Source organism: Canis lupus, chromosome 30 (assembly GCF_048164855.1).
Source record: "Canis lupus baileyi chromosome 30, mCanLup2.hap1, whole genome shotgun sequence".
In the NCBI taxonomy this organism is placed as follows: Eukaryota; Metazoa; Chordata; class Mammalia; order Carnivora; family Canidae; genus Canis; species Canis lupus.
Window position 1 is genome coordinate 28,209,526 of NC_132867.1, and position 27,559 is coordinate 28,237,084.

The 27,559-nt window shown below is 38.8% G+C and overlaps 1 protein-coding gene across 4 annotated transcripts in view; it reads left to right on the forward strand.

Moving 5' to 3' along the window:
* Nucleotides 1-26,627, forward strand: part of MAP3K7CL (MAP3K7 C-terminal like) — a 93,617-nt gene extending 66,990 nt beyond the window's left edge. For 3 of the 4 annotated variants that reach the window (XM_072806688.1, XM_072806685.1, XM_072806686.1), the window contains 3 exons: nt 5,376-5,437; nt 14,942-15,057; nt 25,456-26,627. In XM_072806688.1, coding sequence (XP_072662789.1) covers nt 5,376-5,437; nt 14,942-15,057; nt 25,456-25,636 — 359 coding nt within the window. In that variant the 3' untranslated portion in view covers nt 25,637-26,627. Of the gene's footprint in view, nt 1-3,966; nt 4,049-5,375; nt 5,438-14,941; nt 15,058-25,455 lie in introns of those variants that run through there. The other variant, XM_072806687.1, reaches the window with a different exon arrangement.
* Nucleotides 26,628-27,559: the final 932 nt, after the last annotated feature.

Consider the following 27,559-nt stretch of genomic DNA (forward strand, 5'->3'; position numbering starts at 1 on the left):
TTAAAATGAAAGTACTCAAAGACCTTTCATGCATAAGTTAAAAAATAATTTTTTTTACAATATTTCATATAGAAAGTGTTAGCTTTGATAGGGAGGTAAAAGGGAAACCCTTCTTAAATTCAGATTTAAACGAAGAGAAGGGGGGCCTGGGTGGCTCAGTCAGTTAAGTGTCTGCTTTCAGCTCAGGTCATGATCCCAGGGTCCTGGGATCGAGCCCCACATTGGGCTCCCTGCTCAGCGGGACGTCTGCTTCTCCCTTTCTCTCTGCTATTCCCTCTGCTAGTGTTCTCTCATTCTGTCCAATAAATAAATAAAATCTTAAAAAAAATTAAGGAAGAGAAAAAACCTCCACGAGACCTGAGGTTGTGGTTGTACCAGCGAAATCTCTCTTAACCGGAATGAAGGGAACTAAGCAATCAGAAGCAGTGATTCTCACCCTACCTACTGTCTGTATTATCAGATGAGGAATAATACCTTCAACCCCCACCCCCCCATCATTCTCCTAATCTCATACGCACACATTCACACACAGGTGACTTGCTCCCCATTACTCCTTTGGCTGGGTTTGTGCTGAAAAGGAACCCAAAGTAATCTCAGTTATATTAAGCATCCATTATTATTACTGATTATTTCCTAGGTGCCAGGCTTTGGGTGAAATGAATGGACATGTGCATTCTTTTACAAATAACACATTTTTGAGACAAGAGAGCAGAAACCAAGTCTCAAAGAGATTATGTTGGTTGTCCATATTAAAAAGTGGCTGACCTGAGCCCTACAGATATTGACCGACCCACTATCCTTAGTGGTTAGGAGCCTTCACAGGCAAACAGTTCCAGGAAAATTTTTGCATGAGGCTTGGCATGGTAGCCATTGCCCCATCCCATCTGCTCCTAAGTGTGAATTTTCTCCCTGGTGCCCCGAAGGATGATCTCCAGAACATCAGCAGGCAGGATAGCTGCGTAATTTGTGAAGGCACAGTACAAAAACTACAGGGCTACTTGTCCAAGAATTTCAAGTACTCTAGCTAGAGCATTCGACCAGGAGCAGGGTCCCCCTGCGGGGGAGGACTCTGTGTGACTGTGTGGACACATGCCCATGCTCTGACTGCAGAAAATGCAGTCAAATGGAATGGATTCTGGGCAGGGCTGCCTCTTGAGTTTCTGGTTGGAGAGTGGGGTGGGGCCTGGGAATGTCCTCTGAGTGTGTCCTGAGGGCTTCTCTGTGTGGAAACCTAAACTCTGCCTACCAAGGGTTTGCCCCCAGTTATGCCTGGCTTGGAGACCACAGTGGGAGGGGGAGAGAACTGATTCCAAAGTCCAGGCTTTGCAGACCTGGTGTGGCTTTGATGAAGTTTTCACTTCTCTGATATAAAACAAAAGAAATAAGGGCACAACAGTGAGGTTTTCTTGATGTGTGTTTGCTTTTGTCTCTAAAGCGAAACGTATCCATTATAATGGACTCTTTTCTGATTATGTTTGTCTTGAGATTTGGGGACTAAAGTGTTCTCTGTCATCAAGAGATACTAATGATACATGATAGTTGTTTTGAGTCATCTTCACTAGCTGAATAAAAAGTCAGACACTCTAAGGCATAGTTCCCAATGTTTTGAGGAGAATTTCACTGTCTTATGAAATACAAGATCTGGGAGCCCATGGATCAGAAAGTGAAGAGGAGCAGAGTAGTATAGTGAAGAGCCCTGGGCTGGGAAACATCCCTTTAGTCTTATGAGCCTCCTTTCCTTTGTTGAGACCTGTGTCCTTGGCTTTACACCAAGTCCTGGACCAGAAGATGGCTCAGCCCCTTCCAGCTGCAAGCATTCTCAGAAGACTCCTACCACATAGCTCTCATTGCTTAAGAACAGTGAAGATTTTGGATTACACACCCAGTGGGTCCCACTTATCTGATTCACGGAGACAACAATTTAAGGAAATATGCAACAGAACAACCACAAGAGCAATTTGGCAGCTGCTCCAAAGATGCTGAGACGAGCCCATCATAAAATGTACTATGGCATGTCATAATGGTTGGGATACCAATAAGAAAGTTCTATCTTAAGTACCATTGACTTAGTCATGTTGTGTTTTGCAAAACAGACAGTGAACATCTGCTTATCCAAAAAAACACAAAAAACAAAAACACCCTTTAAATTCTTTCCTTAAAAATTCCTTAGGATACATTTTACTTGGTCCATTAAAGCCCACAGTGGCATTTTGAAAATGAAGAGGATGAATTATTTTTTTAAATAATACTACATTAAAAAAACATGATAAAGTCATTTACCAATTTTGCAAGAGCCTCAGTTCCTGCCTTGCACATCATAGGCATTCAATAACTATTTGGTAAATAAATATGTTTTTATAAAAACGTACTTGCATTCTGATTTTGTTATATTACAAGCATATCTAGTAACTGCTCTCCTTAAAAATAAAAGCTGAATTTGCCAGAGAGAGGGTCTCTTGCATAGCTACTGTACAGTCCACTTTGTGCTTCTGAATTGTCAAAACAAACTTAACTGCTCCCAGGAACTCCGATCCAATGTCACTGTCAAAATGTTTTACAACGATTTGGCCAAATGTTGGTGGAACAGCTGTGCTACTAGTCTGCCTGAATCATTTTCCTTCTTTCCTTTTGGCCCAATCCTGTGATTCATCATTCTGCTTTTAGAATACTTGCCTATTTTTAAAACCAGTCAAAGAAGGCAGCCACTGTTTAAAAGTAAACACACCGCACATCAACCCAGGGCAGCTTTGTAAGCAGCTTCGTAAGCCCTGAAATTTCTGGCTGGCAAGGATGCCAGCTGAACCAGATGGCATCAGGCAGTGAAATGCAGGACTGGCTTTCAGACTCAGTAGTCTCCTGACATCTGTCTTTGGTTTTCTTATTTCCGCTGCCATTTCCCGCTTGGATTAATCCAAAATCCAACGTAACCATTCTTTCGTGAAAGTCTTATCTTTATTTTGCTTGTCGTTACAACATCCATTACATGTTTCTATGTCAGTTAGGAGCTTTTTTTTTTTTTTTTTTTTTTTTTTTTTTTTAACACAAGAAATCCAATCTTAAAGCTTACCTGCAAAATTACCAGCATACCTACATGTAAGTGCCAAGGTTTGACTATGGATAATGACACAGATTTCTATATTGCACTTTATGAATTCCGGGTCATACTGGTATTGGCTATTTATTGTGGTAAAGTAATTGGATAACTTTCTTCTTCTTCTTCCTTTTTTTTTTTTTTTTTTGTAATTAAGCAGGAAGGAGTGTGACTTGATGACTTGACAGGCAAAAGTGGATTAAATCCCAGGAAGCCTTGAGCTTCATTCCTGGCTGTCTTTTAGAATTCTAGAAGGCACTATCTGTTCTGGTACTTTACAGAAGTGGTTTCTCCTTCTAACGAGTGCTTGTTCATCTATGATTATTAGGGTTGGGATGCCAAAGTATAATGTGTTCCCATTTACCCGTGCCAAATTATTCTGGCCATGAACTCAATGAAGTGACATAATCATGGGGTCTGGGTTACTGATATTTTATTGAAAGAAATTTAAATGCGCCCTAGACCAAAATCAGTTTTACAAACGGCGAGTTTCATAATGAAAGGCTCCCTGTAAAGGGTCAGTAGCAACAAGTGAATATTTCTGTCTTTTGTCCAACTCTTTGCAGATGAAGAGGTGGATTTAAAGACCCACAGTGTCTGGCGGAAGTTATTCTGAGTAGGAAGAGAGCACTCAGAGGGCTTGGGAATCTGATCTCCTTGTGTCCTCTTGATTCAGCCCTCCAGGCCGCAGCAAGGGTCTTGGGAAGATTTCCCCATTTCCACTTACTCTGTGAAGCTGAGTAGTGCTAGTGAACCTGTAGGCATCTGTTGTCTGGCAGAAGTACAGGAACAAGTGGATTCGAATTTGGTGATGCGTTATCATTGTCACAAAGCCACTTTTAAGTGGGAGTATTATTACATTGGTCTTGACTAAAATATACCAGAGGCTATTAACTGCTTGACCCTTAGAGGTGTTTGGCAGTGGCCAATATTGTCCTTGTTTGGATTATCTTTCTGGTAATTATCTTTGATGCCTTCAAAGAATTGTAATGCCTCAGAAGCCGGGATCCTGCTTTTTGGGTGATGTGGTTAATTCTGGACTGTGCTATCATTGGGTATGGCCCATATCACTTGCTCTTGTTCAAATAGAACAGAACATTTTTATGAACAGATTTGGTTATGATGGTGAGGACATAAAAGCCGTGAACTTTCCTTTCTTTGCCACAGTTTATTTTATTTTTAAAGATTTTATTTATTTATTCATGAGAGACACGGAGAGAGAGGCAGAGACAGAGGCAGAGGGAGAAATAGGGTCCCTGCGGACCAGGATGTGATCCTGGACCCTGGGATCATGCTCCACCACTGAGCCACCCAGGTGCCCCTCTTTGCTACAGGTTAAAACAGATTTGGGTTTTAAACCATTCTTTAGCTTGTCTTTTGCCTTGTTCCCAATAGTCATGTATCCTGGGGTAGGTGCTGTTGGCCTAGAGGGGATAGGAAATGAATGGCCCTGCAGAGCCTGGACATACAAGGTTCTGCCAACAAGGGGCTGTCCTCTAGTAGCTAGGCAGACTCACCGTATGTTCTCCAAGACATTTGGGGGGTGATTTGAATATTTTAGGTCAAGCTCCTCTCAGGTTTCCTCCGATGCTTCTGAGAATATCTTTTGATCCAGAAACACCTGCCTATTGCCAGTCAGCTGAAGGCGGTTGAGGACAGAATGGCCATGACTCCCGTCACTCGGGCTTTCCCACATCAAGGCCTCAGGTGGGGACTGCTGCCTGGCGTGTGGGGAAGAACCGCTCTGATTGGGTTGCTGCCTGTTACCCACTGTCACCCGGAATGAGGCTCTGGGTGACTGCCTGGCGGTGGTGGTTTGTGGTGAGAGCATTAAAGCTTTGCCACCGTTAGAGTCACTAAGAGTCGAACTTCTACTTTTCACTAACACATTCTTCTGTCCCATTGAGGTTGTTCTGGTCACCCCATTAGCGCCTTGTTAAAGCACTTTCCTGCATACCAGGGAATCTGGTTCTGGCTTCCATGAGAATATTGAAAGACAAGAAGTACTTCTTAATTGTAGAGCTACCAGACTCAACAGTTGAGGATTCTGGTATTTATTTGCAAAATTTGGGGCAGGCCAACTATGCTCTCCAAGCTTCTGTTTGTACCGGAAATGAACAAGATCACCTTCTGTATTCTCTGTGTCCCCACCTGAAGTGATGGGAATAATTGAAGAGTGTATACTGATGATTTAATTGTGTCAGTCCAAAGATGGTGAGGGCAGGACACCTCCCAAGAGAGAAAGAACTCTGTAGTGAAGAATCCTTTTATTTTCACCTTTTAGATGATACACCTCCTGAAGATGCCATTCCTCTGGCCTTTCCAGAATTAGACCAGCAGCTACAGGTAAGGATCTATCCAGTCTTTCCTTTTGTCCTCCTTAGTTTCACAAGATATAGGGAATGCACAAGAGGCCTCACTGAGAAAAGACTGACTAGGAGACAGAGTGGGGATGTTTCAAGTCATCAAGGCTTGCATGTCTAGAGCTCCAAAGTCATGCCACTCACATGTAACATCCCTGTATGAGTATCTGGCTATAGCACCAGAATATCAATAAGTTATAGTATAAGCAAGCTCCTACTTTTAAGGAGTTCTGGAGCCTGGAACAGGGCTGGTCCCTGCCCTCCTTCACTGGAAATGTCTCTGTGACATTGCACTGGTGGCCCATTTTGAATTAGTGATTTATTGGTAAACTGTGCGGTAGTGACTAGTTGTGGGTAGGGGGTATGTGGCGGAGCAGGCTTCAGAATAATCTTTCTTCCACTCCCTCATCCCAATCCCTCCCCAGTTCTCTGCCAATTTTTATTTTATTTATTTATTTATTTATTTATTTATTTTTGACAATTTTTAATATAATATAATTATTTTAAGTTAAACATCCTGAATGCTGTCTGGTTTGATCCACTCCAGACGCCCATCTGAGTTGGGTCAGATGCGTTCAATCTGCAGTCGCATTTAGAAAAATCTAACAGGGGTCTTAAATCCTGCACACAGACACTTACTTAGTCACTACTTTTTTTTTTTTTTTTTCTCTAGGTATTGATTTTGAAAGCTTTTAGGAGGGGTTTGTAACCCCTACTTCCTGTCAGGCCTGATGTTCTCCCATGGTCTTACACCCACCAGCTTTTCCCATTTGCCAGTGTGACTGGTATTCAGAAGTCATTCACATTTGGGACCTCTGGTCCTGAACAGCTCTCAACAGAGGTGGGAAGAACCAAGAATGAGCCCTTGTGCAACCCAACACAATGTTCTTTTTGGTTGATTCCAGTTCTTATCTCAGTACCCAGTGCGCTGAGTTAAAAACCTGGAAGTAGTCAGGTCAGATCTGAAGAGCTAGTGTAACAGTCCTGGAGTGGACTCTAAAAAAATCAACCCTGTATGACTCAGGTGTGACTAGGCTTCTTGACTAGGAGTCCTCATTCTTACCTCTGCCACAGTTCTTGGCATTGTCACAGCCCTCCAACAGCAAGCTCACTCAACAGAACTGGATCAGTTATGCAGAGATTTACTAAAGATTGGCCAGCAGGTGGGAGGGTTATACTGATCACCACACAGCTGTCAAAGGACAGCTCTGCTCTGCTCTGCTCTGCTCTAAAATTTCCTCTTCAGTTATCAGCCATCTTATCTCCTCCTTCTCTTGCCCCCATGCAGGGTCTTCAACCCAGTTCCTGATATATAACCATAACCCCAAAATCACCCTTTTTCACCATGGATGACGACTCCGCTCCATCTGCTTTTCAGTCTGGCATGCTCCATGACACATACAACTTTCCTCACTTATATTCTGTTCTCATAGAAGGACTGTGTATGTGCTGCTGGTGGTATAGTTGGGATTATAAGATAAAAACTAGATTTCTCTCCCAGTCCTAGTTTCTTTTTTTTTTTTTTTCTCCTTTATTTTACTGTCACCTCAAAGCTATTTTATCGTCATGGGGGTTAGGTGAAAATAAGGAGCATACATACATGTTTTGAAAATAAAACAGTAAAAGTATATTCAGGTTCTGGTTCCTCCATCAAACTATGGATCATTAATTCTACTCTTTTGTATTGACAATTTTTTTTTCCTTTGGGAACATTAATGGCCTTCCTTCCCTGGCTCATGGATCGTTCTTCACAGGCTGCATAGCACCCCTGGCAATTCTCCAGACAATTTTTCTGTTAAAGCATCCCAAGATCCATTTGGATTTTATGGTGTTAATTCCCTTTGACATATATTGCAAATTAAGTTTATATAATTATTTTAATCCAGGAGACTATTTCATCTTCATTGATTCTTAACAAGATAAGCAGTTGAGAGGCTGCTTTCTGGCACATGAGCTTTGATCCCCCCAGCTCTTACCCTTAGAATATGATATGGCTTTATGTCTTCATGAATGGAGGGAACATTTCCAGCTTCACACCTAAAATCATTTAAGTAAGTGCTTGTTTGTTTGGTGAAGGATATTATTGAATTTGTGATAAACATTTGCCAGTTGTCAAGCCATTTGGTTAGGGTCGCCTCTGTCTGGGGCTGTAGCTTACTTCCTTTATTCTATACTCCAGGGCATGAATGACTAAAAAACAAAACAGTGGGAATTGAGAAGGAAAAGCTAATACAGAATATTACATCTAAAAGCAGACTCTTCTTTCCATGCTTAGCGTAAGCATATAAATTTAAACCATTCTGCAGCAGGAAGTCTCTTTATTGAAAGCAATGAAAATGCTTTATGTAAGAAAGAAACAATCCATTCTGTGGAGCAGGACATCTTCACAGTCAGTGTCATGTGCTTTCATCACATAGTAATGGCTCTTGGAATTTTACCGACCATCATAATCCTCTACAGAAGAATAAAAGTTAGGTTACAAAGGCACATGAAGTGCCTTTTGGTTGTCACTATTTGCTTGAGGATAAACTGACTCTTGATTATCTCTACAGGAGCCTTAAAAACTTGCCAAATGAAAAATAAATGATGCCAGGTGATTATTGCCAGCCCTACTCTCTGCATAGACTCAGATTTAAATCCCACCATGCACATTGAGAATCGCTAGGCAAGAGACACTTCCCTGCAAATAATCTCATTTGAGCCTTGCCGTAGTTGTGTAAGCGAACTATTATGTCTCCACTTTAGAGATGAGAAACCTGAGGTCATATTTTGGTCTAAATAAATTTGCTATTTCCTGCTAGATCTCAGGATCTGAATCTTTGTAGCTTTCTCTCCCATATAGCTTTTGTGAAACCTATGGACTGCTTAAATTACTCTGATAGGTAGAGGCTTTTTGTTTCTGGTTTGCAGGGTTGCCATAATGTGGTAATAGAACAACCTTGTAAAATCTGTTGTGACTTTCTGATATCCATTACACATTCTTGTGTTGTTTATAAAATGGAGCTATAAAATATCTATTTGGTAGATACTCTATCACTAATTTGACCCCCTAGATTTTTCTGTTGCTTTGCCAAGAATGTGGACATGTTTGAGCATGTAATTCGTGGTGCTTCTATTTTCACAGAAGCCAAAAAAAGCCCTGTGCAAGAATAGCCATGACAAACATTTCTCTTGATGTCTCTATTAATGCAAAATGTTGGGCAAGAGACTTTGGGGTAAGGTAGGTGTTAAAATGAGCATCTCTTTATAACGTTCATTTGTGGGCCTTAGGTCTCAGCCCAGGGGCAGTGGGTAGGTTGATTCTATTTTATGCAGATTCCTTTCCTAGAACTTGGTTTCTAAATTCTCTCTGCCTATTAGAGGAAGTATTTGGGTAGAGCTGGTTTAGCACACACAGTCCAAAGAAAGGAAGCTCAGCTTTATGTCCACTTCTAAGAATGATTTGAAAAATCACTATTTGTCTTTAGGCTTCGGCTTCCTTCCATTTGAAAACGAGGTCAAGCCCCCTTGCTCTGAAGGATGATCTGAGTCAGTACAACATTTGTCTTAAAATTTAACCATGTTGTTATGTTTTGGAGATTGTCGTTTGACCTATGGATGATCCAAAGCTAAGCTGTAATCTGGTCTTAATTGCATTGCAACGAAGAATATGCTTCTATAATCAGGCAGGGAACATGTTAATGAGTAAATTGTAACAAACTTTTTAATGAGAATTACAATGGCTGGAGCATGGACATTGGCATTAGACTGGCCTGAATTTAGATCTCAGCTCCATACCTACCAGTTTCATGATTTGGGGCATATTATTTACTTTCTTTAAACTTCACTTTTCTGAACTGCAAAATGGAGACAACAATATTGATCTTACACTGTTGTGGGAATTAAATGTGATAATGAGTAGATCTAGCACACTGCTTGGCAAAATAATTGCTCACTTAATGTTAATTTCCTTCTCTAGTGAAATCATTTTTTTGACTGAAGCACTTAAGAATCAGTCACTTATCTTTATATGTGTAAAATGACAAGAGAAGCATCTCTTTGGATATCTAAGTTAGGACAGAGGTTCTGATGCTCCCTTTTTTTCATTAAGCTAAGGTACTTGGAAAACAATATGACTTTTTTTTTTTTAAGCCAAATTGAGCAATAGCTTAATCCTAAAGTCCTCCCCTCTGATCTGACAAGATAGTGACAGGTGTCTCTGTGGTACACATTGAACTTGCCTTTTCTCAGACAGAGTCTAGTAAGTCCAGCAACTGATGTCACCTCCACAAATAAACAGTTTCTTAGCTTCAGTTGTGTGCCATAGAATCTTGTTATCCGAGCAGTCTCTCCAGAAATTTCTTTCAGGTCTTACATCAGTGTATTGCTTGATGTCTTGGAAAGGAAAATGATAGAAAATAGAAAAGTCTTAGCATTCCAGGATTCTGCTACACTGGAATCCATCTGAAGATGCAATTAGGAAATAATCCCATAGAAAACATTGAAAATGTCTGCATTTTCTCCCTCATATATATGCATGTTGAAAGTATCTTATCATTCATTGGCTGCTGTGACCACATGGAAAATATACATGGATACCTTGGAGCTTCACAGTGCTACCTTTAATTTTTTTTTTTTTTTTAGAAAATCAGTAGCCATCCAAAAAGACGCCCTTGTTGGAAAAGTTTGAGACACTCTTGAGTAATCTCTCCCTTTAATATTGCTTACATTAATAAAGATGACTTAAATATCCGTCATTTCAATGTTATAGAAGATACGCAGTACAATGACTAGTGTTGACTTTGGCCATCATGTAGATACTATAGAAATGCCAATTCTTAAAATATTTTCAAAAGTGTTTTCAATTATAAGATGATAGAGTTTTCAAATATTGCAATTAGTCCTGACTGTGTTTTTTACATTTAGTTTTAACAAATTATGACTGTTAATTTGGGGACATTGAAATATGACATAAATTTAGACCAGATACATCCATCCCCTCTCCCCCTCCCCAAATAAAGATAATGCTGAGATTCAAGGAATAAATAAAAAGTCTGCTCAGCAACTGTGGAATATTTATCTTCCTAAATATAATCTTCTGTGTGGGAAGCTGGGAGAGGAAAATTAAATTCTTCCATTTTTTGAAGTGGATGGGGCCAGTAGTATTTGAGGAAGCCAAGTAGAAAACGGAAGCACTTAAGTTGGCTTTGCCCCTTGCAGAGAGATGCTTTTGGCTGGATTCTTTCCCACGGGGCGCTTTCCAGAGGACTGGAGTCCGTTTCAGGAGGAGCTTGCTATAAACCTGGGCAGAGAGTGGATATGGGATGGTGTGGCTCAAGCCAGCATTCTTGGAACAGAATCCTGTGGTTTCTCTCTTACTTCATCTTGTTAAATCTGTCCTGACGATTAGGATACCAGGGGTAGTAGTGAGTTACTCACACTGTGTGTAACTTGAAGCCCTTACAAGCTCCATCCTCAGGCAGCAGCAGGATAGGACTGGGAGGAGATGAGGAAAGATGGTGAGGAAGAAGTGCCCCCTCCTGGGCTCTGACCTCATCCCAATCCCAATCCCAATCCCAATCTGGGTCTTGGAAAAATGTGTTTCAAAGTTGGGATGAGTCGCTGTTAGGAGAGTATCTTAATTTAACCTTCTTAGAACTGGCTGTTTTGTGAGTAGGCTAGATACCAAGTAAGTCTGAAGAGTTTCTGTGATCCTGTGCAATCTGTACTCTAGTACATGAAGAACACCTTTACCTCTTAACTTTGAAATCAAGCATATTTGGATTCCTTGTCTTTGGAATGTGATATTTGATTCCTTAGGCATTTGGATTCCCTGTCTTTGGAATGCCATATTTGATTCCTTAGGCAAGAGTGTGGAAGAAGTGTATCCAGAGTGTGGGAAGATACAGCCTAATTATGGAGAAAATAAGGAAACTTTTTTCCCCTCCTGATGTGAGGATAAATTCACTGTCAACACAAAGTTTATTTATCACTTGACCATTCCCAACAGGGAAGCATGGCTATGAAAACCTCTTGGGCGAGAATAGTCAACACAAAGCAAAGAGAATTAAAGCAAAAATATGTGTTATTTTTTATTCCAAGAAGCTAATAGTTTTTTTTTTCCCCCCATTTGGTTACTACTGGTATGCTTTTACATTATTTTTTAGTTTTCAATGTGAACATATGTTAAACACTATCTTTAATCCCTGCATGACTGATTAATTCATGAGTGCCAATATTTCAAATGTCACATGATATAAACCTATCTGATAGCTCCATTTTTACACGGGAAACTTGATTATTGTGCTTAAATTTTAGGAATCTATTTCCTCAGGCAAACACTTTCATTTTATTCCATAAATGCTATTGTTCATATGTATCTCTTATTTTGCAGGATTATAAGGTAAGAGAGTCACTCTCGGTGAAGATCTTATGATACTACACACACAGACATACACATTGTATCATAAAGCAGTGACCATGTTCTATGTTGTACAGAATAACATCTCATTACCTACAGTTCTACTTTTTTGGGGGATATAAACCTACATATCTTAGTACTCTTATCCATCAGAATTCCCGTTGGGATGAGAACCATATGTATTTTAAAAAATTCTTTGATGAGTTTCTTTGGCTGGCATAAATGTCAAATGCCTTCTAAGGACAGTGCCATCTTGCTGTCAGGGGACACTTTGTTTTGTGTAGCGACAATTAGGGTTTGTGGTGAATGGCCCTAGATATAAAGAGGTGAGAAATTTTAGATTCCCTGGAGAATGAAATTTGTGAAGGGGAGAGCATTTGGGTGCATATGAAGTGAGACTTAGGTAGTGAATTCTTGTCCCAATTCTTAGAAGATGGCTTGGGGCAGCAGAAAGCTCAAATGGAAGTCCCCCCCCTTTTTTTTTTGCATTAACTTTTAACTTTTGAAAAAATTGTGGTGAAAACACATAACATAAATTTTACTATCTTGATCATTTTTACAGTTCAGTAAAGTCTGTTCACATTATTGCACAACTAATCTCCAGAACTCTTTCATCTTGCAAAACTGAAACTCTATACCCATTAAACAACTCCTCATTTCCCCCTCTCCCCCTCGGTCCCTGGCATCTAATGAAATGATTTTATAGTGTTGTGGTGGATTATGCAATATAACTTCCCTCCTTGCTTAAAAAAAATCTGCTCTTTTGCTTTTTAATGCTCTCGTACAAATTGGGAGAATTGGAAGTGGTGCCGAGTTATATGCCAAGTTGGGTGAAGACAGAGCTTGTAGGAATTAGAGGCTGAAGTGACACCTGGCATCCTTTTATTCCCTGAGATGCTGAACACTAAGTATTTTTGGCTTTTCCTTTTTTAATTGGCACTACTTTTTAATTGTGAGAAATCTTGAAAATAGTGCTATGTGTAAGTAGCATGATCATCCTGCTAAGAGCATATGAGGATACTGAATATATCCTGAAATACTCCCTATCCTCATATACCCTTAGCAGCATGATCGCACTACCTCTACATAATATCTTCAAATTTCCCACAATTAAGAAGTGCCAAAAAAAAGAACAGATGAAAAAACTTCCCACTTAATAAAAGGATTGCAAGGTAGCAAGCTAAGTGGGGAGAGAGACCTCTCTCTTCTTAAGAAAATTATATATGTAATTTTGAGTTTTCCTTTTTTGATCCTAGCTGCAAAGGATATTTCTTCCTTTACATGGCTATGTTCATTTATTCCCTCTTAAGGACATAAACCCTCTTGCATCGAATCCTAGAAGTTTTAGCTGTCACATAGATCACTATGCTGATTTTGTGACTCAGAGACCTACCGGTGATGGCAACTTATGGAATTAACTGAATTTAATTTACGTGATGTTCATAAGGACAGGAAATAAGATGCTTAAAGTCTTAGGACCTTCCAGTGAGGACACAGGGCACAGATGATTTAATAGCAACTTGGCTAGGGTGCCTGGAGTAAATTGTTTTCATTCTCTTTACTGTTATACCTGGTAATTTGCCAGGGTAACAGGTGAAAATTGATGAGGGGGGTGGTGATTTCTAGGACATAGACCACAGGAGCCAGGAGTTCTGAATTCCTTTGGCAAGAGCTTTGTCTCATGGGTGTGTTATACTGTAATCCTTCTGGACAGTACTTTTCAATTTATTTCCATAAAGAAAGATGGTAATTATTCCAACAGGCTGTTTCTGCTATGAATGTGTTCATGGGACAGTAGGGAAAGATGTTCCATAATGCAATTATTATTAAATTTTCCATGAATTTGGACATGAGATGTTCCACATGAAAGCAAATTCCATGCAAATCTATTTTTGAATTTTATTTCCTTTAGAAAACCTCTAATCAGAGGCTGCATGATAAATAAGAGGGGTCATTTTATCTATCAATCAGACTTTATAGGATTTTATAGAACTTCTATTACATCCTAGGTGGGGTTACTGAATACAACACCCAAAGAAATCTTTGTTCTAGAAGAGTATAGAGGAACAAGCAGCAAGAAATGCATTATTTCCTAATTTCCTAATATAAAATCAGTGAAAATATGACCTAGCCATACACATACTTATATATATAGACTATAGTTAGAAAAGGATTAGATCAAAGAGCCTACCTAACAATGGAATTGGATTTCTCATATGTTGTATACCATTTTCTATAAATAATTGAATAGGGTAGTTAAAAAAACTCTTTAAAAGACTATTAGCTAGTGTTTCTTAAAGTAATGTTTTCAATAATGTGTTGCTAACTAGAAATTAAAATTATAAACTCAAGGAAGACTAGTTCTTTAAAAAATAATTTCTAAAAAAAAATAATAATTTCTAGAAAGGAGTAGAATTCTCAACATGTTATGGGTCTAAAGGCTTGCCCTGCTGGCATTTGTTCTCCTTGTGTATGGGAGAGAAACAAAGATATGAATCCACACTCTCTTTGGCCTCACATTTGCTAAGCATCATTTTACTTGGGGTTTCATCTTTCTCGAGGTTTGTTAATCCTTGCCAGCTTTATTTCCAGCCCAGCATCATTTCTTCAGTTTGGAAACATTTCTCAAAAGAGAGGCTTTCTTGTAGGGCTATCCATTCTCCAAGATGAGATTATGCCTCTTGGGCTACAGGCACTGAAAGCAAGGGGTATATAAAGCAGACAACTGAAATATTTCCCCATCATTACCCTTCTCTAAAGCAGAGTTTAAGTTTCTGGGGAGAAGTACAGAATTATGGGAAGCCCTATTTTTACTCTAATGCATGGCCCCTAATAGGCATGTCTTGAGCCTCAGGCTGGAGAATGCTCACAAATGACTGACACTGGAAGATGAATGTGGGGAACGTCAGCCCACCTCCCTATTTGCAGTCAAGTAGAATCAGCCAAACTCTGTCCAATGTTGACCGATGATGCTATCCTCATGCCAAAAATCTCTCTCTTAAGAACATTGGTTTAGGGAAATTGTTGATAATGTATTCTGATGTGAAGAAACGGACTGATTTGTTGTTATTGTTGTTGTTTATGAAGCCTCTGCCGCCTTGTCATGACTCCCTGGAATCCATGCAGGTGTTCAAACAGCACTGCCAAATAGCAGAAGAATACAATGAGGTCAAAAAGGAAATCGCTTTGCTTGAGGAAAGGAAGTAAGTACCATCCCCCTGAACATTCTCACCTCTGAGTACTGTCTACTGGTCATGGACTGGGGAAGGCAGGGAAGGAATGGGCCGAATGTGAGGGGGAGAGGGAGGGATGGGGGCAAGTGACATTCTGTAGTTCAGAGGTTACTAGGCCACTTTTGTGTATACTATGTTGGATTCTTGAAAAGATCCAAACCCAACTGCTGAAGACAAAATGCTTTCCTTTATGGGGTACTGAGAAGACGAGCAGGAGTACTTCCTACCTGAAACTTAATTCTTTAATAAACATTTTTTAGCTCAGGAAATTAAAAATGCCAAAATAGCACCCGGAGACACTCAGAGTGTCTGTGGATGCACCCAAAAGCCCAAGAGCACTTTGGCTTGGGGTGAATTTTGATTAAGGCTTACGTGGTGGAGTTCCTGTGTCCTGTAAAGAAGCTGCTGGGACAAATCTCTGGAATAATGTAAATGTATCAGTTGACTAACTGCATTTTATCGTCTAAGAGCCTGAGGAAATTTTTTGTCTTGAAAGCTTCATTACCATTCCAGTTCTGCTGTAGGGAATTACAGAGTTCTATTAATTCAATTAATTAATTAAAGCATTCTAATTTTACTCACATCTAGCTTTTTCTTTCAGAATTCTCCTCCTTTTTCATTGCACTCAGTTCTACTAGTGTCTGCCCCAACGATCCCCACCTTTTCATACTTTCAAAGCCTCAGGCACCTTTCCACCCTCGCATTGGTTAGTCTGTGCTCACATATTTATTAGTGAGATCTTTTGATTCATGTTTGCATCACCTACTATGTGGTAACTACTAAGTGCTTTTAATCCCCAAGAGCAAGTAGAGTCAGGTGTTGCTCACCATCGTATTTCTGAAGCTGAGCACGGTACACGGGATGTAGATACTGAATCAGGTTGAGTGACACATAATCAAAACATGTTTTGATTCTTTAACTTTCTGCTTTTTTTCCCCTCTTCCTGAAGTGATACGTGGATATTTATTACTTAGTTTTCAAACCAAAGCAAGTGAAATATGTTTTGAGAAATTTATAAAGTCCTTAGGACTCTTTGAAGACTGCACCCCCCCACCCTCCGCACCCCAAATGATGGTTGGACATCATTGATGGAGAACATGGTGGGATCGGTATGGGTTGTAGGGTCAGACTTTGTACTTACTGCAAGACCTTGTTAACAAGCCTTTTCTTACTTCCTTGCTGTGTTGTGTTTCAAACATAAAATCACACCTAGACTTATGACTAAAGGAGATTAAAAGATGATTATGAGGAGATCAGAAAAACACAACTTCCTCCTCATACATTTGAGACTTCCTTTTTGGTCTGAGAGTTTTCAGAACATTTGCACATAATCTGAGTCCTAAAAAAGTTTCTTAAAGGAGCTGAAGAAACTTATTAATAATGTGATCCATGGGGAAGTTAAAGGAGGTCTTGTATAGTCAGTAACCTATAAACGTATTTCCGTGTGTGTGTGTGTGTGTGTGAACTGTGCTGTTGAGACAGAAAAAAAGAAGTAATTATGTATTTATTTGTAAATTCTTCAGATGGAAAGTATTAGAGGACTTTGCTTATTTCAATTAACCCATGGGTGGCCTTTTTTTTTTTTTGGCAATTATGAATCTCATCCACTAAACTGTATGTTTTGTAAGTTTATATTTTTGTATGTTTCATTAAGAAATAGAATAATGATGTAACAGTGACTCCTCTGGACTTTTATTGAAACACATCCTTGCTGCTTCTGCATAACTAATCTTCTTTTTTCCCTAGGCCTGTTTGAACTTTGGACTTTTCTTGATGTTATCTCCTGCCCCTCCCCCACTTTCTTCTTAAATAATTGGCTAGATGCAGGGCAAAGACTGAATTCTTTTGTTATCTTTTTTCCTTTCTTTTTTATAAAGTCTCTCAAATTCTTTTTTTTCTCCATTCCTGCTTCTACTATTTGGGATCAGGACTTACTGCTTCAAATCTTGATCAATGTTAATATTATAACTGGTGTCCCTGCTTATGGCTTCACATCGCTGGAAAACGACACCAAGTTCTTGGCCTGGACTGCAAGCTCTAGCTCACCATGGCCTTAGAACCCCTGCAGAAAATTCTTCCTCATCCATCGTCTTTATCTACATTGGCCTATTCACCCTTCCTGATCTGTGCCCTTACTCACACCAAGCTCTAGGTCTAGAGCACTGGTTCCTTCTTCTCTGCCTACCAAATGCTACCCTCAAGGAGAACTTAGCCAATAGCCCTGCCCAACCACTCCACGGGGTTCATCTCTCTTCCTGGGTAAAAGAAATTATACCAGAATGATTCTTTTTTTTTTTTCTTAAGATTTATTTATATATTTGAGAGAGAGAGAGAGAGAGAGAGAGAGAGAGCATGAGTGAGTGATCAAGGAGGGGGCAGAGGGAGCAGGAGGGAGAATCTCTGGTCGACTCTAAGCTGAGCACAGAACCCGCAATGGGGCTGGATCTCATGATCCTGAGATCATGACTTGAGCCAAAATCAAAAGCCAGAAGCTTAACTGACTGAGCCACCCAGGGGCTCCTGGAATGATTCTTTTGGCACATTTGTTGGCTGCTGTTATCAATAGTTATCTGTTTATGTCCTGACTTTCTGACTATGCATAATTCCCTACAAATGTGGACACCTTTTAACATCTCTTTTTGTCCCTATCACTGAATAGGGACATGTGCATAGGGTCAAACATAAGTGAGGGTGATTTCGAATGACTGGTTTACAAAACATGGTAATACCCTCTGTGTATACAATGTAACAGATGTGTCATTTGTAATTTGTAGGTCCATATTTAAAATAGAGTCTATATCAGCAATAAGGAATTGCTAAGATAAATTGCAAAAATAGGAAGTATGGTATATCTTATATTTACAAATAAGGGATACTAGTCCTCCAGGGGTGATTGATGATCATCATTTTCATGAACACTTTACTGAAGTGGGAATTCATTACATAACAGATATTTTCCTGAACATTCTTTGTGTTCAAGCAAGATAAATTAGGTCAAATGGATCTGACCCAAGTCATTAGTTTTCTGCTTTTTGATTATTTGGAAAAGAATTTCTTTCCCATCATTTCATAAAGTATGGGCAATTACTTTATCTCTGATTGGCTAGTGTAAGCTAGACCCAAAGAGAGATGCTAACTCAAACGTTTTAAAAGAGTTCTTTAGTAGAGTCATGTGGGCACAAGTTAAGCTGAACTTCTCTCTCATCTCCAGAGGGGGTCACCCTGGATCAAGTTTGGGAGACTTTGCAGAGGAGAGAGAAGAGTTGATTATAACTATTATTTTAAATCATGTCTATTAGATAGATAAAGAGAGTCAAACATTTTCTAGGACTATAAACTCAGCATGCAGTGAATTTAATTTAAAGAATCACTTCTGGCTTATTTGATGTATGAAAAGCTTGTTCTTACTTTTATTGGATTTTTTTTTCTTCTCAGTTGAAAAAAATGACAATTTTATTGAAAGCTTTAAAAACTTACCAAGAATTCTGACATCCTTCCAAAATTCCTACCATTATTTCTGCCTCTTTCTAGGCCTTTTGAATGTGAACCAATATTTTTATAGAATTGCATATATAATAAAATGAAATGTGTACATACTTTTCTCAATAAATATTGTAACCTTTCAAAATATAACAGTATTTTATGGATGTAATGGGAAAAAGTGAGAGGTAGATATTTTATGACTTCTGAAATTTATCACCAATACTTTGACAGCAAGTTAAAATATACGATTAAGCTATAATTAGATCTACAATTAGATTTACAATTAGTAAAAGTTGCTTTGCTCCAGATTGGGTATTTTATCTTGTTCAAAGGGGGAACCATTTATCTTCTGCATATGTGAAACATTGTGCCAGATGCTCTGGTGTTTAGAAGATTGACTTAGAATGTCAGGAAGAAAGATAAACTCTTAGAAAAGGCAGGATGAAAAATGTTACATAATGAAAAAAAATAACTCTGGTTTTCGGCATGTTCACAGAGTTGTGCCAACATCATCACAGTTTTAGAGCATTTTTATCACCCAGGAACCAAACCTAGAGCCCCTTCCCCCCCTCTCCGCACCAGCCACTCATGTACCCTCTGTTTATAAATTTACTTATTCTAGATATGTCGTATAAATGGAAGCATAGAGTATGTGGCCTTCTGTGACTGGCTTCTGTCACTTGGCACGATGTTTTTAAGGTTCATCCACATTGTAGTGTGTGTCAATACTTCATTCCTTTTTCATGGCTGAATAATATTCCATTGTATGGATAGTCTATATTTTATTTATCCATTCATCAGTTGATGGACATTTGGGTTGTTTACCCTTTGGGCTGTTATGAACATTTGAATGCAAGTTTTGGCATGGACATATATTTTCCATTCTCTTGGGTATATACCTGAGAGCAGAACTGCTGGATCAGGTGATAACTCAATGTGTAACCTTTGGAGGAACTGCCAGACTGTTTCTGAAATGGCTACACCATTTTATAGTTCCACTAGAAATATATAAATGTACTGATTTCTCCATGTCTTTGCCAGCTCTTATTATGTTTTTTTTGGTTATAGTCATGCAAATGTCTTACTGTGGTTTTGATTGATACTTCCCTGACAGCTGAAAATGTTGAACATCTTCTCACATGCTGTTTGGCATTTTTATGTCTTCTCGGAGACATTCGGATTCTTTGCCCATTTTTTAGTTGGGTTATTTCTCTTTTGATTATGGAATTGAGAAGATGTTATATAATTTTTGTAGGTTCAGGCAAAACATTTGAAAAGGATTTTCATATGGGGATAACATAACAATGTCAGACCTATATCTTCAGATCTTTTTTTTTTTCCAAAATATTTATTTATCTATTTCAGAGAGAAAGAACACCTGAGGAGAGGGGGAGGGTGATGCAGAGGGAGAGGGAAACAAGCAGACTACCTGCTTAGTGGGGAGCCCAGTGAGGGGCTTGATCCTAAGACCCTGAGATCATGACCTGAGCTGAAACCAAGAGTCTGACCCTTAACTGACTGAGCCACCCAGGCACCCTTATCTTCGGATCTTTTAAAAATACATAAAATGATGATTGAAGGAGCAATAACTCATTGAGGGGAAATCTTAGGATGGGGGAAAGGGAGCATATTAATTTGTAACAGCATAGTCTAAAAATAGCCCTATTCTGATTTGTTTTCAATCGTGGCATTTAATTTGTTCTGGATTTTCCAATAACAATAGCTTTTTAGGTTTAACCAGAAATATTTATTTCTTTAGGACAATCCTGATGGCAGATATTTTTAGGCTATGTTCTGGGGAACCTTTCAAAGACTGGGGATGGAGGGGATGTCAGGCAGGGGACTGTCTGAAGGCCAATCAGAAAAAGTCCTAATTGGTTGGTTTTATTTGCTTCACATCAGGGTGAGATTTTCCTTGAAAACTGAGATTTTCTATCACAGCTAGAAAACACTGAAAACCAAACTGCACTTTTATATTCCAAGCATTTAAAAAAAATTTACACATCCCCCAGAAATTAGCAAATTTGACATAAAGCAATAACAAATGGAGGAGATACATCTCCATAAGTGTTTGCGTAAGCAGTAATACGGGGAGGGAGGCCTATCCTCCTCCCTAAGACATCCTGATATGGGTAAGATGCCTCTGTGTAGGGTATAGGACTTGCATTCATTTTCCAACAGTAGAGATATGCTTCCTGTGACCAACTTAGCTAGCAGGAATCAAGGAAAGTGCCTGGGTTTGCAATTGGATTTCAAGAAAGACTTGAGTGGATGAATGGAAGAACTGAAGAACTCTCTTGGCTCTTTACTTTGCTCCAGAGATATAGCTGAGGAAATATTTCCACTTTAGGATTTAGCTTTGTGTGAAATCCCAACGTTCCAAACTTCTTCAGGCTTTGAGATTATACTTTCCATTCATGCCCCAGGCATAATGATTTGGGCCTTTTATGTCACCTAATTACCTGCTGTTCAGCCTTCTAACTGGAATCTCATTCCTCAGTATCTCTCCATCTAACCTCTGCCTGGAACCATATTAAAAGGGACATATTAAAAACCATATTTTCAAAAAAAATAAAAATAAAAAATAAAAACCATATTTTCCACTCCTCAATGAGAGTCCTTTCGGTAGGTCTCCCTTACTAAGGAAAGAGACTCCAATCTTTAGGGAAACAGAATGAGGAAACATTTTGCCTTTCATCTATTTCTATTACAGGATTAACCCTTTGTGGGGTAATCTATATGAAAATCTCCATTTCCTTTGGAGTAGCGGTTCTTAACTGGGCCAATTCCTCAGTCCCTAACCCCCAGTTACTGGCAATATCTGGAGACATTTTTGGTTGTAATGATGGAGTAGGGGAAGTAGGAGCAGGGGAACTGGCGTTTAGTGAATCGAGGTCAAGGATGTTGCTAAACCTACGATGCCAGTGCATAGGGCAGCCTCCAATAGCAGAGTCATCTGGCTCAAAAGATCAATTGTGCCAAGAGAAACTCTAGAGCAAATCTCACTTCTTCCTGCAAGAAATGTTGCCCTTTGGCTCCCAAATGATATAATACATTTATTCCTTATTCATTATTCATTTGTAGGGCTTCAATTACCACAGTCTAGACTGCTTTGCAATTGCATTTCAATACCATTGATTGTTCCCCCACCCACGTGAAATGAAGGTAGACTTTCACATCCTTTTTGCCATCTTGAGACATCTGCTTCTTCTCTCCTGTGTATCAATGCTTGTACTAGAACACACATCTTTTAAGAACCACCGATAGTGCAGTCTGAATCACAATTTAAATAAAACTATCCCCATGATGAAGATAATATTTTGTTACATTATTATTCCACATTCACTAGCTCATTATGGACAAACCATCTAGGATTTTATCTTTTCCAAATAAAAGTCTTAGTCAACTTTGAAAGTCCCAAGAACCATGGTAGTGGTTTTTCCAGAAACAGAAATATTTGTCCTAATGATGAATTCATGTCCCAACCTCCTTTATCTTGGAATTAGTTTCCACAGAGTTTCAAAGTTCTCTTTAACTTAGACTTTCCCTTCCTCAATTTGTTGTGGTGAATAAAAACTTTTCAAGGCATATGGCTTAGGATGGGGATGGCAGGTGGTCTGCAATGGACCCAAGGTTATGGCCTTTTCACTGTTGAAGTAGATCATGTTGGAAACTACATTGTAGGCTCTTGATTTTAGAAATAGGATTCCTATAATGATGGTCTTCTTCCCCTTATCACATTACACTGAAGGCCATGATAGAAATGATAAACACGAAATCAAAGGCAGGACCACATTTTAGCCAATTATAGATATTGATTTTTCCTCAGATCATCTATTTATAAGATTGTCTCCAAAGCTTGATTTGCCAGGTTTAATTATGAATTGCTAATGGGTGGACATAAATGCATTTATATAAGTAGGTCTTGGACAGGAGACAACATGCATTTTGACAGTATTCATTGAATATATGTATAATTGCTTATCAGAATCATCAGACTAATTAAGAAACCTATTAAGTCCTTGTGAGTCCAGTAAGGAAGAAATTATTCTTGATTTTCTCCAACACAAGAAAACTGGACTAGACAGTCATGACCATTACTTTTAGTTGTAAAATCTATGATTCTGTGGTTTGTCTTTTCTACCAGTCAAAACTGATAACAGATTTCCCTAGGAGTTTAAAATGAGGTCAGATATGGAACCAGGACAATAGCTATTGTTATATCCAGTACTGCCAATTCCCAGACCATGATTTGAAAGCAAAACTCTAATTCCATGTGAATTATTTGTGTAACACAGTTCACTTGAAAGGAAAAAAAAAAAAGAAATAAGAATAGATGATCTGATGGGTGGGGGATTTAGAGACATCTCTTTTTCATTTCTATTAAGTTTTACTAATCAATTTCTTTAAGACAGTCACATAAAGAACTTTACTAATACTTAATTATTGACATTTATTGCTTAAACTATGCTTAAAGGCAAAAAGCCATAAACATTTAATCAGAAGAATAGGTTATTAGTGGGTGACTTTCTCAATTAGGCATTTTGCATTCCTAGTTCCTCATCTTTAAAATACATGTGATTTGTCTCTGAGGTATCTTACTCTTTAATTATTCATTCAGCAGGTATTTAATGGGAACCTTTATATTCTAAGTACCATGGAAGATTCAAAGATCAATAAGATCCCCAAAGTACCTTGTGTTTATGTATATTGGTGTTCCAGCTTATCTTCCCTTTGTCCCTTTTGGGCACTTTCTTTCCAACGACTGGTTTTGCTCAGTGGTCATCAAAGTAGGTGCACAAGGCAGTCCGTTGGATGAAGGAAAAATATGCTAGAACTTGAATTCTGATTTGTGTTTTGGCCTTTTCCTGGGGTAACTTTTGATTTTTATAGTTTCAAACTTACAGAAAAGTTGCAAAAATGGTATAAAGAACTCCCATGTATTCTTTCCTGGATTCAGTAATTATTAAAAGCTTTCCTACTTGTGCTTTTTCATCCCTCCTTCAACACTGCATGGTACTGGGGTTCTCTCTCCCTCTCTCAGTGAGATGAGGTATCTCTCTATTTATTGTCTTTCTACCTCTCTTTCTCTATCTCTCTATCCTCTGTCTAATCATGCCCCATTGCTCTAAATACTTTAGTACTTCAGTATTGTCCAAGAAGGACATTCTCTCATTTAACCACAATACGGTAATTACAAATTAAGAATTTTAGCATTGATGCAGTACTATTGTTTCACAATCCACGTTTAAATAGCATCAATTTCTAAACAATGTCCTTCACAGCAAATTTTTTCCGGTCCAGAATTGCACATTGCACTTAGTTGTCATTTTTCTTTAGTTTCGTTAAATATGGAACAGTTCAGGCTAGCAATTTGAAAAGTACAGGCTAGCAATTTTGTAGAATTTCCCTCAATTTGAGGTTGTCTAGTGTATGCATTTTTGGCAGGAATACCAGAAAAAGGATGTGTCCTTGGTGCTGGCGATATCTATTTATCTCCTTACTGGTGATGTCAAGGTTGATCACTTGGTTAAAGCATTCTTCCAAGTTTCTTGTGCTTTTGCCTACAGAGAATGAAATGTGATACATGCATATATACAGAGAATTTGGTTAGATCTAGTTTAGGATTAACTGCTCCACGTGAGGGGAGTGGACCTGCTTTGAGTGGTCATGTTTAGTAAATCTAAATATGGGCTGGGAATCTTGACCTCCTTGTTATATGTATTTATTTCAATGAATTATTTATATGTAATTACTGAGACCTGAATTTGTTTGAGACCGTATTACTACAAGTTCCCTCCAATAACCTTAGCCTACTTCCTGAATTCTAGAGTCAGGCTAGCATAAAATGTGGTTATATTGCTTTTGTTAAATAAGGCTGCAAGATATATATAAACAGCAGAGAAGGCCATGGAAAGTAATATTTGCAGGAAGGAGTTGGATTCTTTAGTTCAAAGAAGCCTAATAAAGATTTGTTAAGCTCTGAGTAGAAAATAAAGGAAGATAGGAACTGAATTTGGAAGGCAAAGCCAAACTATAGTCCTACACATAGGGTAATAGATCACACCTTAAATTATAAGCTGACTTTCTGGGTTTTATTGCCCCTGAACTAATTGTAACTTTTACAATTTGTTATACTCTTAAAAAAATCACCTTTTTTATATTCCCCATATGAGTGAAGCCATATAATGATTGTCCTTCTCCGATTGACTTACTTCACTCAGCATAATACCCTCCAGTTCCATCCATGTCATAGCAAATGGTGGGTATTTGTCATTTCTAATGGCTGAGTAATATTCCATTGTATATATAGATCACATCTTCTTTATCTATTCATCTTTCGATGGACATCGAGGCTCCTCCCACAGTTTGGCCACCATGGGCAATAGGGGAAAGGAGAGAAAATGAGTGGGAAAGATCAGAGAGGGTGACAAAGCATGAGAGACTCCTAACTCTGGGAAACGAACAAGGGATAGTGGAAGGGATGGTGGTGAGGGATTGGGGTGACTGGGTGATGGGCACTGAGTAGGGCACTTGATGGGATGAGCACTGGGTATCATACTATAGGTTGGCAAATCAAACTCCAATAAAAAAACATACCAAAAAAATTACTTTTTTTTTTTTTTTTTTTGGCGGAGGACTCACTGAACTTTTTCGGTCTATAGTTAGTATTTTGGACGTGTCTGGTTGAGATATTAGAATAAATCCTAGTGGCTAAAACATGTGAAGCTTGGAAAAGCTAAAAGTAAGTCATTGGAAGCAAGTAGAGATAGTGAAATTCAGAAAAGCAGAATGAAACCTTCTGTTTTCATTATGCTGTTACTGCATCCTTTTATTTGTTTAAATTGTGTGCTTTTCCCCCTCACCTGCCCCCTGGATCTTCAGAAAGGAGCTCATTGCCAAGCTGGATCAAGCAGAAAGGGAGAAGGTGGATGCTGCTCAGCTGGCCCGGGAATTCGAGGCTCTGATGGAGGAGAACAGGACGTTGAAGTTGGCTCAGTCCCAATGTGTAGAACAGCTGGAAAAACTTAGAATACAGTATCAGAAGAGACAGGGCTCGTCCTAACTTTAAACGATTCAATGTGAGCATCAAAGGTCGGTGACTGCTGTGTGCTGGCCAAAGATTTTTATTTGAAAGGGATAGTGTGTAAAACTTTATTGTTTCTTTATTGTAATAAAAATTACCCACGTGACAAATGTCTATCATGAATTTGACGCTTGCCAGATCGAGTTTGAGAGAGGGCATATTTTATTCTAAATAAGATGATGAAAGCAAACCTATTGCCAATATATGTTTTCGGAGATCATGATTCATTTCCAAAGATATTTTTTTCTTCTTTAGGAAGATGCGCTCAGACTGTACATCAGGGTAGAAAATGATAAAAATAGAGTACTGGCTGACTCGGCTGAGAATCACGAACAGAATTGAGCCATGAAACAAACTAGTAAGATGCTCACTGCAGTTTCCTATCTGTGTATTTTTAAATTTCACATCTTGAATATTTCAACTGTGCCCGAACCTGAAGTCAGAAATGTCTGAGCACATATTTATGTTCACCAGAGTTAGGTTTAATCCCTCAACGATGGATTGTACTAAGAATAAATGGTTGCATATCATAAAAGCTTTCTCATGAAAATATTAGCAGAAAGCATGTTTGTGCCAAAAGCACATCTGCCAGTGCTGACTTGCTGTTGTAATAAAAAGCTGATAAGGCTGCATTTTTTTTTCACGCCACGTTACCAGCCAGTAAACATCTCTGCCTTTGCTTGTGTGTGTTCTGGGGGCATGGGGGGGGAATGAAAAAGTATTGTTTGGACATTACTTTGGTGAGTTCCCGTGAAAACATCAGTAAGACTATAACTATGACTTTGTTTTGGACTTAAGGAGATATTTTGGATAGGTAATAATTAATAGGAATATATGAATAAATTCAGGAATGAAATGATTTTTTCTCTTGTTCTACCTATCACCATATTTCCCCAAATTGATCTCTTTGTTTTATGTCCATTTCTATTGATGTAACTTCTTTTTCATTAAACATGAATCAAAACCGTCAGTGTGTGTTTTGTCCCTTTTTGAACTTCTCTTATGCTAAAATTAATTGGGATTGGCTAACCTGAGTCAGACTGTGTTCTTATTGTATCTGTGAGTGTGAAATAAGCAGTGAAGTCCCTTTTCTTGAAAGACTGTGGTTTCTCACGTAAATTATCTAGAGTTCTAATGCTCAATATGATGTGTTAGTGGCTTAAGGTATTTTCCCAGGAACCATAGAAGAGTTGATTAAAACAGTAAGATGGCTTTGGATAGACCAGTCGTTAGAGACTAGAGGTCTGCTAGACATCCTGCAATGCACAAAACACACCCCAACTACAAAGAATTGTCTGGCCCAATGTGCCAATGGTGACAAGTTTGGTACACCCAGGACTAGACCAGGCACTGGGCAGGTGGGAAAATGCCAAGTGGAAGCATGTTGCAGGGTCACAAGTTTCTTGCCACGTGGTGCAGCGTCCATGAGGTCCTTAAATCTCCTGGCTCTCAGTTTCCTCATTTGTAAAATAAAGCTTTTTGATAGATCTCAAAGTTTTAATGTTACATGTGCCTCTTTGCCCTGAAGCTGCTTTTAACATTTGACCAAAGATGAAAGTCCCTATTATTCTGGTGGAACCTTCTTCTTTAGTAATCGAAGGCTTATAAATACTAATATAAAGGAGAGATTGTCCACTAAATTTCTATCAACCCAGGGTTAATGGATGGGGAGGATGAAGAGTACATGACCAATGTTTATATACAAGAATTAGTTTTTGATCACCGCTCGTCTGAAGAGGGTTATATGTGTTTACAGAGCTCAAGCAGTCATGGCCCCTTAGATATGGAGGGGGTGGGCAGGGAAATATAGTTCCAAAATATCTTTGCTCTACCAGAATGAAAATCATTTTGCCGGTTCAAAATGTTTGAACACCATTGATAATATATTAAGGAGACACTGAA